The sequence below is a fragment of the Dendroctonus ponderosae genome, unplaced genomic scaffold (assembly GCF_020466585.1).
Source record: "Dendroctonus ponderosae isolate FM_Combo_2020 unplaced genomic scaffold, Dpon_F_20191213v2 Dpon_F_20191213_11, whole genome shotgun sequence".
NCBI classification, from domain to species: Eukaryota; Metazoa; Arthropoda; class Insecta; order Coleoptera; family Curculionidae; genus Dendroctonus; species Dendroctonus ponderosae.
The window spans coordinates 6,450,769-6,465,361 of record NW_026017213.1 but is presented as its reverse complement, the minus strand read 5'-3'; the positions used below and the strand labels follow the sequence as shown (position 1 = coordinate 6,465,361).

General features: G+C 38.3%; 2 protein-coding genes across 5 annotated transcripts in view; one reads left to right on the top strand and one right to left on the bottom strand.

Moving 5' to 3' along the window:
- The window catches only part of LOC109537599 (neuroligin-4, X-linked), a 38,686-nt gene extending 37,704 nt beyond the window's left edge, over nucleotides 1-982 (bottom strand). For 3 of the 4 annotated variants that reach the window (XM_019904405.2, XM_019904404.2, XM_048662756.1), the window contains exon 1: nucleotides 688-982. The gene's annotated coding sequence lies outside the window, so the exon portion shown is untranslated. The remainder of the gene's footprint in view (nucleotides 1-687) is intronic. The other variant, XM_019904406.2, reaches the window with a different exon arrangement.
- A 3,769-nt stretch (nucleotides 983-4,751) lies between these two features.
- Nucleotides 4,752-14,593, top strand: part of LOC109537612 (neuroligin-4, Y-linked) — a 126,441-nt gene continuing 116,599 nt past the window's right edge. Inside the window, exon 1 of the mRNA XM_048662585.1 lies at nucleotides 4,752-5,339. Coding sequence (XP_048518542.1) covers nucleotides 4,895-5,339 — 445 coding nt within the window. The 5' untranslated portion in view covers nucleotides 4,752-4,894. The remainder of the gene's footprint in view (nucleotides 5,340-14,593) is intronic.

Sequence of the window (14,593 nt, the reverse complement as noted above, 5' to 3'; positions counted from 1 at the left end):
AATTTGGAAACCCATTTGTAGGTTTTGGACATGCAGTGGTTGGGAGTTTTTCAATGGTTAAACTGCAGTTGTAGAATGGGAATTTGCCCATATTCTTTTGAAAAATTTGCTGTTTTGGTTACTTATTTGGCCTAAGAAGGCCTTGAGAAACACTCGGACTTTTTTTTGTAGTTTTTGGTAGTTTTTGTGGCTGTTTCAAAGTGACATCAAGAAGCAGCCAAGAATTTGGTCATTTTTTGAGGAATTTCTCTTTCGCATGAGTTTCATTTTGTAACTGTTTGATTGCAAGTTTATTAGAGTTGTTTGTTTTGTCCCTTAATGTTGTGTGCAAGCTTGGCCCGAGTCTCTTGTGATTTGCAATTTTCTTACAAATAAGTGCTTTTCGATGGCATTTTCAATTGTTGTGTTTCCTTCTTCGTTTCAATTGCGGCCGGAAACTAGACCGAGAAACGCAAATTCTAGAGGCGATTTTATGTCGATTTGACCTAAAGTGCACCATCCATATTGCGGTTTATCTAGAAAAATCACGCTCAAGTTTTAATGGGATGATTTCAAATTTTCTTTTTTGTGTGTTCTGCCAGAAAGGACGGCTTTGAGCAAAAATTAAAAGTGCTTTTGACTTGTAACTAAACTTGATTCTTCAGGATGAGTTTTGGACGGAAAATGAACAAATTTGGACGAAAATACCAGGAAAATGAGTCAATCTCTCGCTTGTCATGAAGTAGCTGATAAACACTGAGCTCGCTAGTCACTCTTCGTACAAAGGCGAACAAAACCGAATTCCACGTAGCACTAAACCCGTTTCGACATGTTACGCGAAACGGTCACAGATTTCCGCTCGCTAATTATTATTTATATTCGGTCAAATCGGTTTTCATCGACTGGAAAATCTTTCAGCTTTACCGAGGCGCGTTGGTAAACTAAAATTAAAATTGTCAATCTCGTTTTTGAACTAGGCCTGGATAGGCTGCGACTTGATGCACGGCTATTTTCATCCAGTTCTGGATAACCAACTGGCTGAGAGCATGTCGTGGATAGCGGCTGACAGTTTATTTAAAAATACTGTTCGAAAGGGGCTTATAAATATAGCTTGGAGTTAGGGGAACGCTTCAAATGCATCGAATTCCTGCTGGGTGAATGTCTTTGACTGGCAGTCGTTAGACATGGCAATAATCTTGGAAAATTCAAGAGCAATTGCGTCCAAACTGACTTATTGTAGCGGCAACCAAGAACATTAACACTGCAAATAAAATTTATTTCTCCGGATCTTCTGATATAGACGCTGATGAAAACCCCCATCAGTAATACAATGATTGATTTTGAAGCCAACTAATTGAATTTCCGTTCAGTCTTATTAAATATTGACGCAATATTAGGTAGGACTTATTGCATTATGAAGACTTAATATAAAACATAACGTCGTTACGTCTTCGAAGAAATTTCGCCGTTCTCGAAGGCGCCTCAGGCCGCTGCTGCGTCTAATCTAATTTTTAATTTCGTTAACTTTGACCTGCAAATAGCGCATTCGTTTAGCAAAAAAGACAGAGATTTTCTTGGTTCAAATCAACAAAGCTGGATTGGTGAAACACGTTCTGTTTTCTGTGATCGCATTTTCTGCACACGATTTTACATTTGGTTTTAAATTGACAGTGTTTAACGAAGAGTGGGTTTTTCACTTATTTCGCTACTTAATTATTCATTGCTTTATGATAGTTAACGCATGGTTAAGATGCGAATGCAAAAGATGAATAACCTTTTGCAGTTAAGCATCTACCTAAAACCGTATTCCAACAAACCCTTTGGATGCCATTCGAGACAATAAAATTCTTTAGCCGTAATCTCTTTTTGATGCGTGCTCTACATCAAAACTTGAAGACACCCATACAACATAACTCCGAACACAAATAAAACACGAAGCTAAAAGTTGGATTTTTCAAAGTGTGCACAAACACAATATATAACCGGGGACGTACACGCCAGTAAAACCTAATTTAACTTGGAAAGTGAAAATTTTGTGGAGGAAAACTTGCAGACTTTTACATAATCCCGCTTAAAATACAGCTGAACTGGTGCGGAAGGAATTATTTGTCTTGTATTGAATATGGAAACTTACATCGTGTAGTATGTGGTGAACATTTAAGGAGAATCCACTATTTGTGCCAAGGGGAATCGTCTTTAGATCGCGTTTTTAAATCAAATTTTCCTCGTCAAGCTTTGCGCAATGAGAAAATTTAATGTTCTTTCTATAAATATTAAAACATCATATTTTCGGAAAATAACTTTTATATTTTGTCGTCAAATACATTTTTGAAGCTATTCCACTTTCAGTTTTTCATAATCTGTTATTTTCTACGCTGTATTTTCATGATCAAAATTTTATTCTTGTTGTGGCAGTTTATAAGTAAATCGTCCACTGTAATACCTTTTATTTCCCGCACCTGAAACTCCTCCAGCTTTTACTGCATGCACTCTTTGGCTTTAGAAAATTCCTGCCAACGTTTGCTAAGGTTTAGAACCCCAATTCTTTATAATTAGAGCAATCTGAGTTCTGAGTCTTGAGCCTCAAATGAATGAAGTCTTCATTGCAGCTCCATTTAACGGCAAGTTTCGAAACTCGAAAATATATGAAGAGAAAATCAAACTTTCTGTATCATCAGCGGCCAAAACTTACATATTTCGATAATACTTTCAATTTTTAATTCCTTTAAACGAATGTTCCAATCCTCAAAAGTTTTTGTTGCTAAAATGTATTTATCTATTAAAAGCATGAGATTTGTAAACGTTTTATGTGTTAATAGGGTCAAATAATTTATCTTTTGAATGAAATTCTGATAAAGCAATTAAAGTGCAATTAAAGTTGTTCTCAAAATAACCGCTGCCATTTTCGACTTTTCGCAGGAACAATTTGAGCCACTGAGTTCGTTTTTACATCGTTGGAAAGATAAATTAAAACTCGCTTCAGCTGAAACAACGCGCGTTCAAAACTGATCTCTTTCTTTTCAAAAATTCACATCTAAAGTGACCAGCATTCCGAACTAAAGCAACCAGCAATTAGAACTATTCACCATGTTTTCAGTGCATTTGAATCTATCTATGAACGTCGAACGTTTTATAAAAATTGTCGGAAATCCTGATTTTTGTCGGCTTGATAAATTTACTCAAATTTATTAAAAACTGCGCCTTTTTCTTTAAAAATTTACATCTCTCAAACTTAGGCAAGAAGCATTCTGAAATGTTTGCCGTTTTTCAACATGCTTTATTCTATGGAAAAGCTTCATAAAAATTCCGAGAAATCCTGATATTTGTTGGTTTGATTACTGAACGAGTCGCAAAATTAGTAAAAAGGGCGCATTTTTGTTCAAAAATGTGCAGCTTCCAAACTAAAGCAAGCAGAACATTGATATTCTCAACATGTTGACTTGTAGATGCTGAAAGTTGCCAGAATTCTGATTTTTTCGGCTCAATAAATATTCGCGATTCTCAAAATTAGTGAAAACTGCACTCTTTTGTTAAAAAATTCACATCTTCCAAAGAAAGGCAAGCAGCAATTGAACATTTTTACCATCTTTTGAGTGCACCTAACTATAGATGCTGAACGTTTTGTGAAAATTTCCAAAAAATCTTGATTTATTCTGGCTTCAATGGTTCAAATTTAGTAAAAACTGCGTCTTTTCCTTTAAAAATTCATATCGTTAAAAGTTATCAAGAAGCATTTTGAAACTTTTGACATTTTTAGATGGCGCTTTACCTTATAAATGGTGAAAGATTTATAAGAAGTGCCGCAAATAATGATTTTTGTCGGCTTTAAAAATATACGCGAGTCTCAAAATTGGTGAAAAGTGCGCGCTTTTTCGATCAAAAATTCACATCTTCCAAATTTAGGCAAGCAACATTTTGAAATTTTCGCCGTTTTTTGAATACAGGTGCTGAAAGTATCATAAAAAAGTCCGAAATTCTTGATTTTTCTATGTTTGATAAATGTACGTGAGTCCCAAAAATTTGTGAAAAGTGCGCTCTTTTGCTTACGTAGCGCACGGGGAGTTTGGCTATCTGAACAGCGATTTTCGAGATAAATAGACGAACATTTGAGGTAGGCAACATCGGCCTGCTCGATCGCCGGATTTAGATCTCCTAGATTTTTGCATTTGGGATTTTCTTTAATCATTAGTTTATTCCACTTGAACAACTGAAACAACTGAAAAAAGTCGTGAATTTCAATGAGTCTAAGGTGGTAAAAACCGGCTTCTCAACAAAAAACGCCACAAGGAAAACTCATGAGTAAAGCGATGATACTGTTTTTTTTTAAGGAGAGACGATGCAACAAAGACACACCGCAGCTTTGGATTTTCCCCGAATTCCAGCAGAAAAGTCGTTAGAAGAGCATTGATTAGTGTTTGCGACAATTGGGGAGTCCGTGGCTGATTATTTCCTTTGAAATGTTGCTCAATTAGGAGCGGGGTAACAAAACCCTTACTCGAACAGATAAAGTGGCAGGTCTTCATTTTGGGTGCATCGCTCGTTTATGGTTAATGAGAGGGACCTGCGGGCTCGAAACCGAAAGCGGCCACGAAACAATTGGACGAATCTAAAATTCCATAAATTAACTAGGGCCGAATGAAATTACCCACAATTTCTTGGCACGTTAACAAATCGAACCCGGTCTGGAGCGATCTTGCACAAGCGCCCATACAGATGGCGCTGCCTGCGCAAGAGGATATCCTGGTTTTCCCGAATCCAGTCGTCCTGCAGGATCCGCAAGGACAACGTCCTCGTGCGGCGGTTTTGTTGTTTATCTTGCCCGGAGCTCGCGATTCGACGGCAACGTTTCATGTGGCTCAACCCGATCGGGATCTTCAGTAGTGCGAAAATGCCGTTGCAAACCTAACCAACTGCTATGGGTTGTCGTGGTTTTCTGTGTGCAGTGCATTTGATTTTGGTTCTGGATTATTCCCTGTGCGATCCTCTGCCGGAACCCCAACGATCCTCCCTCACCTCGCGCACTGTTAAAACCAAATACGGCGACGTCAGTGGAGTCATTGTTACTCCCGAGTCCAAACATTTGGAGTCTGTGGAAGTTTTCCGCGGGATTCCCTACGCCAGTCCTCCATTGGGCTCGTTGAGGTTTATGCCCCCCGTTACGGGCGCTCTATGGCAGGGGGTCAAAACCGCCATAAGTTTCAGCCCGGTTTGCCCCCAAAGACTTCCGGATATTTCCAATGAGACGGCCGCCCTTCGACGGATGCCGAAAGGTCGGTTGGAGTATTTGAAACGACTCCTACCTCATCTGCGGAATCAGAGCGAGGATTGTCTCTATCTTAACATCTATGCTCCTGCACAAGGTTTGTTGCTTATCTTTTCCTATACTCTACAGCTCTGGCTAGATAATTTTGGGCAAAAACAGAGGTCTACAACACAAGTGAGCTGAAACAGCGACAGCAATGTTGAAACTGGGGCTTTTGGGTGCAATAAAGCAGCCTGCTTCAAGCAACTGAAGCACTCTGCGTCAATCAGGCAATTAAATTTGTCATGCAGCTCTTAGCCTATTAAAGCATAGCGCCACCCTTTCCCCATTATGCTCAGGTGCATTTGGGCCAAGCATATTCAATGCTGTCGATTAAATGCCATTATTGTTCATAGTCAATGAGGATGTGCATTTACTGGCCTGGTCGGGCCTAGAGATTTCACTCGAAGAGTCAATCACGTTAATTGGAGTCGCTAATCTTAAGCCCTAGACTTTATATAGACAGTTTTGGGATTCCATCCACTGAAGAGCTTCTGGGGTGGCGTTTAGAAGAAGATATAAAAGTAAAACTGACCAACAGTAATGATTGAAGCATTTTAAGAAGGGAATTGGGAAAGGAGTAACGCAAAAATTCCATCTAATAACTGGCTGAACATTTGCAGGACTATTTTGCAAATATCGGACACAAACGATTTAATTACCTGGTGCCAAGTGGCAAGAGCTCGTGTTTTCCCTGCACTGAATAATTTTTGGAATAATTAGTTACAATTTATAACATTTTCTGCATTCTTTACAAGGCTTTTGATTCACATGTTCATCTAAAATAGCAAAAAATATACATTTGCGGCAGTCAAAAGCACTGAAGATACTTAAGGTTTTTCGCCAAAAGCTTCTTGAGCAGCAAAGATAAAGAAATGGTGAAAAACTTGCCATCTTTTGTTTCACACTGTTAATTCACTAACTTATAGTTTAGAAATTTGTCAGCACTGAACAATACTTCGCTTAGTCGGTGCCTCACAGGGGTCTACTAATGTAATTTACAAAATAGACTGTTTGAATTGTAATAACACATACATAGGTCAAACAGGACAATATCTAAAGAAAAGAATATACGAACATAAGTATAGCCTAAGAAAAAATAACGAAAATGGTACAGCATTAGCACAGCATGCACCACAGAAGTTGCATAGTTTTGATTTTGATAACACAAAAATACTGATTAACGAGAGTAATTATAATAAGAGAAGAGTCCATGAAATGATACAGATTAAAAAACATGTGTGTGGAAAAATACACCGAAACGTATTTTAATTGATAAATAGAGACAATAAATGACTGAAACCCAGAAATTAATTTTGATTTGGAATTACAGTTAACAACTGAAGCTAAATTTATGCCAAGGCAAAGCAATTATTACCTCGAAAACCATATACCGCAGGTGCGAAGAAACAAAAAACCCCCAATATTCTCCATGGAGAAGTTTAGCTGAAATGTACCTTACGCTTGCGTTTTTGGTTGCGAAAACTGCATTTTCCCATATGAAGACACAGTCGGGATAAGTAGATAAAGTTGCGTTTGTCTGCACAAAAAGCAAAATAAACGCCACCAAACTACGCCGTTAACTATCTGAAACCATCGCGACATCGCGGCAAACATGCTCAGAAAATTGGAGCTTAATCGTCTAACAGTTTTGGAGTGCAGGTTAAACTTCAGGGAAAAGATCATTAATTTTTATTCGGTAGATAAAATGAGCAAAGTTTGAGTTGAGAAGTTGATGATTTTGGCTAAGCCGACAGCTTAAGAACAGCTTCTCCACATTGACTTCCAAGGTAAAGGGGCGACAAAAGAGTGGATTAGAAGACTTTCTGGCAATTTATTTTATGAACGTGCCACACAAAATCCCGATTATTCGCATACCAAACACGCTCTAAATGACTGGCAAACACTTGCCGTGCTGGCAGGATTCGTAAAATCAAAATTGATCGGCCGACACCCTAAACATGACAAGGATTTGTAAGATGTAAGTTTTTAAGCGAAAGAACAGACGACGTTTTCAGGCAAAGATATCCAGAAAACTTGGCCGGCCCTCAATAAGTTGAAAACTTCGTTTAATCACAGACTTCTTAAAGAGTTTAACTAAAAACCAATTTTTATTCCCCGAGTGTGCGACGAATTCCTAATAGTTTCTGAGGCAACTTTAGTATTGGTTTTTTAAAAGCAGTCGCCGACTGGAGCACTTTCAGTTGTAATTAAAACTTTTTTAACTAAGCAAAAACTCGCGCTTGAACTTCTTAACGTGGCTGCGCTCGAATTGAGAACGGCGTCCGAGCTAAATTACTATTCAAATACAAATTGCACACAAAAAAATACATTTTTAAATTTCGTCAAGAAAAACTGTTGACTTCGAGCACATATTCATAGGATGATATCGTTTATTTAAACTGCTGAAGGAAAGTTCACGGTTCTTTGAACGGCAGTTTTCCACCTGGCTGTGAGAATAATCCAAACAGAGAATCGCAAAGTTGCAGTTTCCACCCGGCTGAGCTCCAAACAGTTTAAAAATCCTGCCATCCAAACATCTGAAGATATGAGCCGCTGCAGGAGCTGAAAGTCAGTCAAAAGCACTACCATTAATCGTCAAAGTCTTAAACAGAAAAAGGAGCCAATAGCAATAGAGACATCACATCAACATTTCGATGCCAAGTTTAGCAAAAGAAACAAAATAAGCCAATAAAAGGATCGTGATCTTTCGGTTTAAAGGCCGTTAAGGAGGAATTTATGTGTTTTTTATTGGTTCCACATGGAGAAGCCTCGAGAGTTTTTCATTTGAATAAAGGGGTCGGAGGAAATTACGAAAATAATGAACCCGGGAACATCAAGAACATGGCAAAAGGAAAACACTCGCGAATTGATTGAGAAAATAAAGCGAGTTTGTTTTGGGCTGATTGATTTGTTTTTCTAATTGGAGATCAATGCCGGGAGGAATGGGGGCAAACCATAACAGTTTCTGAGCGAGTGTGTTTGGACAAGCCAAACCGAGGGTTTTCTCAGGGATTTTCCTTTGTGAGGACTTTGGAAACTCGCACAATTTTCCGCTTGTGCCATTATGAAGATTAACCGAGTTATTATAAGGCATGGTGCATTTTTATCAATTTGGTTAATTTCGAAATGTCGTGTTTCAACACCGCTGAAAGCGATAGAGCTGAAAGCCATTCGTCAATGTCGTTGCGATATCTTTGTTCGTTATTTCTACGAATTGAACCGACAGGAAAAGTTCTAGATGTAGTGGTTTTATTACGTATTTTCCTTATTATAAGAAGAATAGAGTAAAATGGGCATTTAGGTGTTTCGTGGCTATTAGCTTGCTCTCAAACCGGCTTTTTTTGTTCAACCTTAAAGGATGTTTTAATTGTAATTTACCAAATTGAAGTCAGAGCAACTTAAAGCCAGGAAAGTCATTTTATTCTTGCTTGGAAGCTTCGACTTCGAAGTTAAACCAGTTGAGCAAAAATTAACTGCGAAACATTTTGCATTAAATGGAGACTTTCCTACGTTTGCAGCCGCTTGTTTATATGCTCACCTCAGCGGTTTTCTTGTAGTTTTAGTGCAAAAAATGTTCGATAAGTTTTCATAACCTTGAGCTGTATGAGACGCCCCGTCCTTTGCAAATTTTGTTGGCAAAACAGTTGAGATTTAGAAATTTTACTTCACTCAGTTATAATCTAATATTATTAGTGCTTAACAACATTTGTTGATTTGCGTGTTGATGTCGAAATGCCTTAAAACGCTAATTTATTTCTTTCACTGTTAGTCCATCAGTCTTGGCAACTGTTGGGTTTTTCACCTGAGGGAAACGCCATCCGTCATTTCCCTAATTGCATCTTTATTCATATTTTATGAAAATGTGTCTGCAATAATAGCCTTTTAATTTATTCGGAAGTGTTCGCTTTCATAACCTGCCATGTCATCTACGTATGCAAATTGGGGGGAAAATACGCGAGTAATAATTAGAACTGATTAAAATGTGGGGGGATTTTAATAGTCTGGAAGTCTGGAGGACGTGGTTGTATTTGCAATGTGTTTAACATTTTTCGCGTGAGCGGAAACATAATTTATTTACCTATTTATTCATACCAAAGCACTGAGCTAGGAAGCAAAGCGATTCCCAAAGCAGATTTTATTTGTAATAGAAACAGTTGCTTAAAATTGGTGAGTTTCTCTGGCTTTCACGCCGTCGTGGATAATTTCTCGCTGACGTTTCACACGCATGACTGGCTTGCATCTTCAGGAGTATGCTCGCACCCAAAGTGAACCCGAAATGTGCTTCACGCTCTATTTAGAGCAAAATTTAGAGATTTTGCGACACTTCGTTCAGCTGGTAACACTGTGGTGTGAATTTCGCTCTTGAGTTTACTCTTTTGCCTTTTCTGTAGGAATGATTGCTTGGGAATATTCAAGAAACTGAAGAAATCTTCCGAGCGATGAGGGCGACGAGTTTTCCAAATAGTGTATTTGTAAGCTTTTCCTTTCTCTTGTCGTTTGTTCAATTCATTGTAAAATTCTGTAAAAACTATAAAAAACTCGAAAGACCTAAAGTAAGTTTACAAATCTTCAGAGCGATGAAGGTAGCGAATTTTCCAAAATCTTTTCTGCAAACATTTGCCCTCTGATCGTCTTTTAAAGATAACCTTAAATACTTTCGGTACTAAATACTAAAAACTAAATATGCTTATTTGCTTTTAGTGCCAAATTCGAAGCTGAAAAGGGTTTTTAAAAATTCCCTGCAAAGCGATGGATGAATTTTGTCATTTTTGGCTGGCTCCATGATTGTCAGGATAACAGGAATGCATTAGAAAATAACGGGTTTTTTGCGCCTTCGATTAAAAACTTTTAGTTCTGTAATCGGTTTCTTGGAAAACCTCCTAGCTAGACTCGACAATCTTGAAAGCTTTTATCTCCACAGCCTCACGAACTCCTGAAGATACTTTTAATTCAGTCAGAGCCCCTTTAGGGCCTCCTGAATTTTATTAACGGCTGCGAATATGAAACGTCTGTTTTTCCAATTTTCCCGGGGATTCAATTTTTTCCTTAACGTTTATTGCACACGTTTCGCTGCCGGGAATATCCGATATTGCTTTATAAATTTCTAGTTATGGAAAATGGGCGGCGATTTTAGTCGCTAAAAGGAAATCCTGTAAAGGTTGAAAAGTTTCCGTTCTCGCAAAACATGATTTGTTTTTCATTAAGTTTGCATATCTGTTAAGCTGGTATTTCTCGATGGTCATGATTGACTTTTTTACAAAGCGTTCAATAGGATCCGATCAACTTGAGATCAGAGGCGTTTTTGTCTTCCACAGTTAATCACCAGATATTTATTTCAAATTATCCGCTACCAATCGTCTCTTTCCAATGTTCTCAAGCTTGTTAAAACTTCCTGCATAGAAAATTAGGGTGTTTTTTTCCCGAGCTTATCTTTTAGCCCCAACAGTGTCTTCTCTGACTGCAAACGAAAATATTTCCCCTTGCTTCAGTAATTGGAAATGACGAAGCCAATTTTGTCTTTAATGCAGCCACGACGTAGAAAGTAAGTTGCAGAACTTCTAATGAGTTTTTCAATTGGTTGGCTAAACATTTAACTTCCGCATGCAAAGCGGCTTTTTACAATGAAAATTACGTGTTAAGTGCCGCCTTTTGCTGGGAGTGAGTCGGAAAGTGTCTGGAAACCGGCTGGCGGAGCCCACCTTTAACAGTGTCGGAAAGGAAAAGATTTTAGTTCAAAGAAATTGTTTTTTGCCAACAAATTTTGATGGATTTTTTGCATTTGCTGATCAGCTAAGGAGGAAAATCTGAAACCAAATCGCTAAATCCGCTGGCAAATTTAACAGCGACATCACGATGAACTTTTCTTGTGCAAAGCAGGAAAACTGAATTTACGCGCGGCATTTCAGCGAAGGTTTAATCGCTTTGGCACCTGCCTGAAGCAGTTAGTTCTTTTTATTATCCGATTCCAGTGCACTTTAAAGGGCAACGGAAATGTCAAAAATTGTCCTGCCGCTGCAGGAATTCATCAAGCCCGCAAAATCAGTCACAATTTGAAAGTTCAACTGAATCCATTCAGGCCATGTTGGGCTGCAGTTTCATGAATAATCATATCCTAGCGGGGTTTAAATTTAAATGTTGCTGAGCAGATTAATCGGATTAAGCAACCTGCCGACTTGGATAAAGTTTCCCGTTTCTTTTGGCCGTTGTTCGGATAAAAAGTGACTTCACTTACAGTTAATTATTACGCCAGAAGTAAACGAGGCTGTGATTTATCCGGAAAGGGCCTCAATGCAGGAACAACGCCGCCCGACTTTATCAAAACACGAAAGAAATATGACTCGGAATATAACAAAGTCCGACACAAAAGAGGAAAACTTTTAACTTAGCGATCTGCTAATAAAGACGTTTTTTCCTTCTTTTCGTGTTCCGAATGGTGCGAGTTGTCACAGCAACGAAATGGCTCATAGAGTTCAGACTCATTGTTTGCCTTTCAAGTACTTCATCGTGTTTTCTTTTGCTTGTTCTCTACGTTCCAAATGTGCATTTTGGTAAGAGTTTTTCTTTTTAGTGCCTATAAAGGACACACAAATAAAATTAACTGTTCAAATCATTACATAATTTAATTTTGAGCAGTGAAAATAGCAGCAACTGAAGAAAGGTAGTAAAATTGGCATAAAATCTCTGGAATGTGGATCGGGTTTCTGATCCTGGTTAGGGAATATTGGGCAACAACTGCATGCAGTAGATTTATTTGGTATACATTTTCTTCTTGCCTTGATTGCGTTGTTTTTTAATGCCGTCTTCTGCTTCATCCTCTTTATCTTCTGCTTCAATTCTCTTTACCTTCTGCAAAGTCCATGACTACCCTTGATGAATTTGTGTTCTTTCTTCAAAGTCCAGCTGAGGTAATAGAATTGCACTCACAACTCAATTTTCTTTGCGGAAAATTGAATGTTGGCCAAACGGTAAAGCTCGTCCAACTATGCAGCCGATAAATTGTATTTAGTTGTGTTTTCGGAAAGATTTCTTGCGGTGCTTCTTCGCTGGCCAGTTGAATTAAAGGATTTCCTCCTTTATTTGGGGACAATCAGCGAAAATAATTACTTGATAAACACAATATTCATCATTGTTTTGCAGCCAACAACAACATAACTTTGATCCGAGCTGCAAATATAGGTCAAACGTCCAACTGGGTTTCATTGAATATAAAGTTTATCGATTGTGAGCCCGGCGACAAAGTTTCCTGCCCACCGTCCTGCAAAAAGTATAATTTTCGTTCGTAAACGCAGCACTTTTTATTGAGAATCGGCTATAAATCGCCGGGCGATATCGAACTAATAAATGCCCCTTTTGGTCGCAATATATTTATTACTACAGATTTTTTTACTTTCAGTCCAGCCAAAGAACAAAGGTCGATAGAGCTAATAATATCATGCCAAGTCTCCTTGGAATATAATGGAATTTCGGTTGGAGTTTCTTTTTAATAGGCGGATGTGGGGGGGGTTTCTCAATGCAGTTTTATATAAGAAAATTTACCTTTACTGTGCGCTTGAATTTAAGGTAAAAAACTAGAGTAAAATTGAGGAATCAGTCAAGGCGCCTCTAGAAAATTAATAATGTCTGAAATGTCCATAAAAGATTTTTTGGATTGGAAAATTTCGAGAGCTTGAATGACTTGAATGCTTATCAAGCACTAGTTTCTGGACAACGCAAAAGCGTTCAGCGAATATTTCTTTGTTGGGCTGCCAAAACATTGCCATTTTTTCATCTTCTCAATTCTGCAGCTCAAATTTGGTCCAGCGCAGAGAAGAAGTGGCTTCCATCTTAAGTCAAAATTTATCAACGCGCTCCAAAGAGTCTAAACAGCTCAAACTCAGATATGGATAATTACCTTTTAAATTAAAAGCAAATACATTTTCAAAATATTTACTGTTGGTGATGGTTGAAAATAAGCTCATAACTTCTAACAATGGAATTTCGGTAAAGGTTTCCGCCGGCTTTATAACGTTGTGGCGCTTTCATTGGGCCCAAAAAGCTTCAAATAATGCACACTAAACTGAAATTTTCATGTTTGTTTCAACGGCATGTTTAACCAGGTACACATTATTGGACTTCTTTTGTTCCTACTGAAACAAGCAATTGACACCGGAAATTTCGAAAGTGGAAGGCGTTACTAATTTCGAACGGATCCAAAGAGAAAACCGATGTAAATCCTCCGAGAGTAACAGCGGAAGACCGATTCAATGTGGCAAGATTTCGAAATTCCGCACTTTTGATTTATCGGCAGCATATCCGCAAACACTTAAAAAGCAGCAAGCAAAGAGGGTGTACGGTTTCGATACGGAAATTGCAATCGTTTGCTGGTTTATGTTTGCATTATACTTGGAAATTCCCAACGTGGTTCAAGTAAAACCGCCAAGAAATACGCAACATCGACTTGCCACGGCTTGAATGCATGCCGCATTTTATTAGGGGAGGACCTCAGGAAAATTGGCATTAAAATTGGACAATTGATCCTGCAGCTTTAAGATGTTTCTTGTAAAAAGTTGCAGAAATTTTTTAAGAATTACTATAACTTCGCCTGCCCCAAAGTGCGAAAATTCAAAGGTTTTTTTTAAACCGCTCTTAGTGTTTGGCTCATATTAAGAGCACCGGTTGAGCTGCGAAGCTTTGGTTGCCATTAGGCGATAGAGATTTAAATTGCGCACTTTTTAGGGCTTACATGAGTTTTGGAATGTTTCTAGTTTTCACGCAAAATGCGAAAATTCGAGTGGGTCTTTAAAACCACTCTTAGTGTTTGGCTCATGTTTAAAAAAGCAGTGTTTATCAGGCAAATTTACATTTGTTAATCAAGTATGCCCTAATTGATGTAACTAAAAGTTTTGCACAGTCTTCGGTTCAATTTTGTTGTCCTTATTCCGACTTTTCCCATTTCCATCGCCGTCTCCAAACTCGTTACTGTTAATTCGAAGGCAATAAGAGGATGGAGGGCCCTCAAAAACTCTCAGAGATTTAGCTGGCTGATGGAAAACAGCGAAAGCTGTCTGCGTTTTTGATTGCATTTTAAATGGCACAGCTGCAGGCTTACGGAGTATGGGAATTGCGCGCACACGGTTTGAAAATATATGCCAATAAATTTGAGGCATTAATTGCACCTAAACGAATACTCAACTCTTAGTGATGATTTTTTCCCATCCAATTCTAAACTAATAGAACTTAGCCGGCTACATTTGCATAACGGCGAGGTTTAGCTGCGAATTTTAGGGTAGCTAATCAAATTTGCTTTAATTGCCGTTAGTAAAAGTTTAC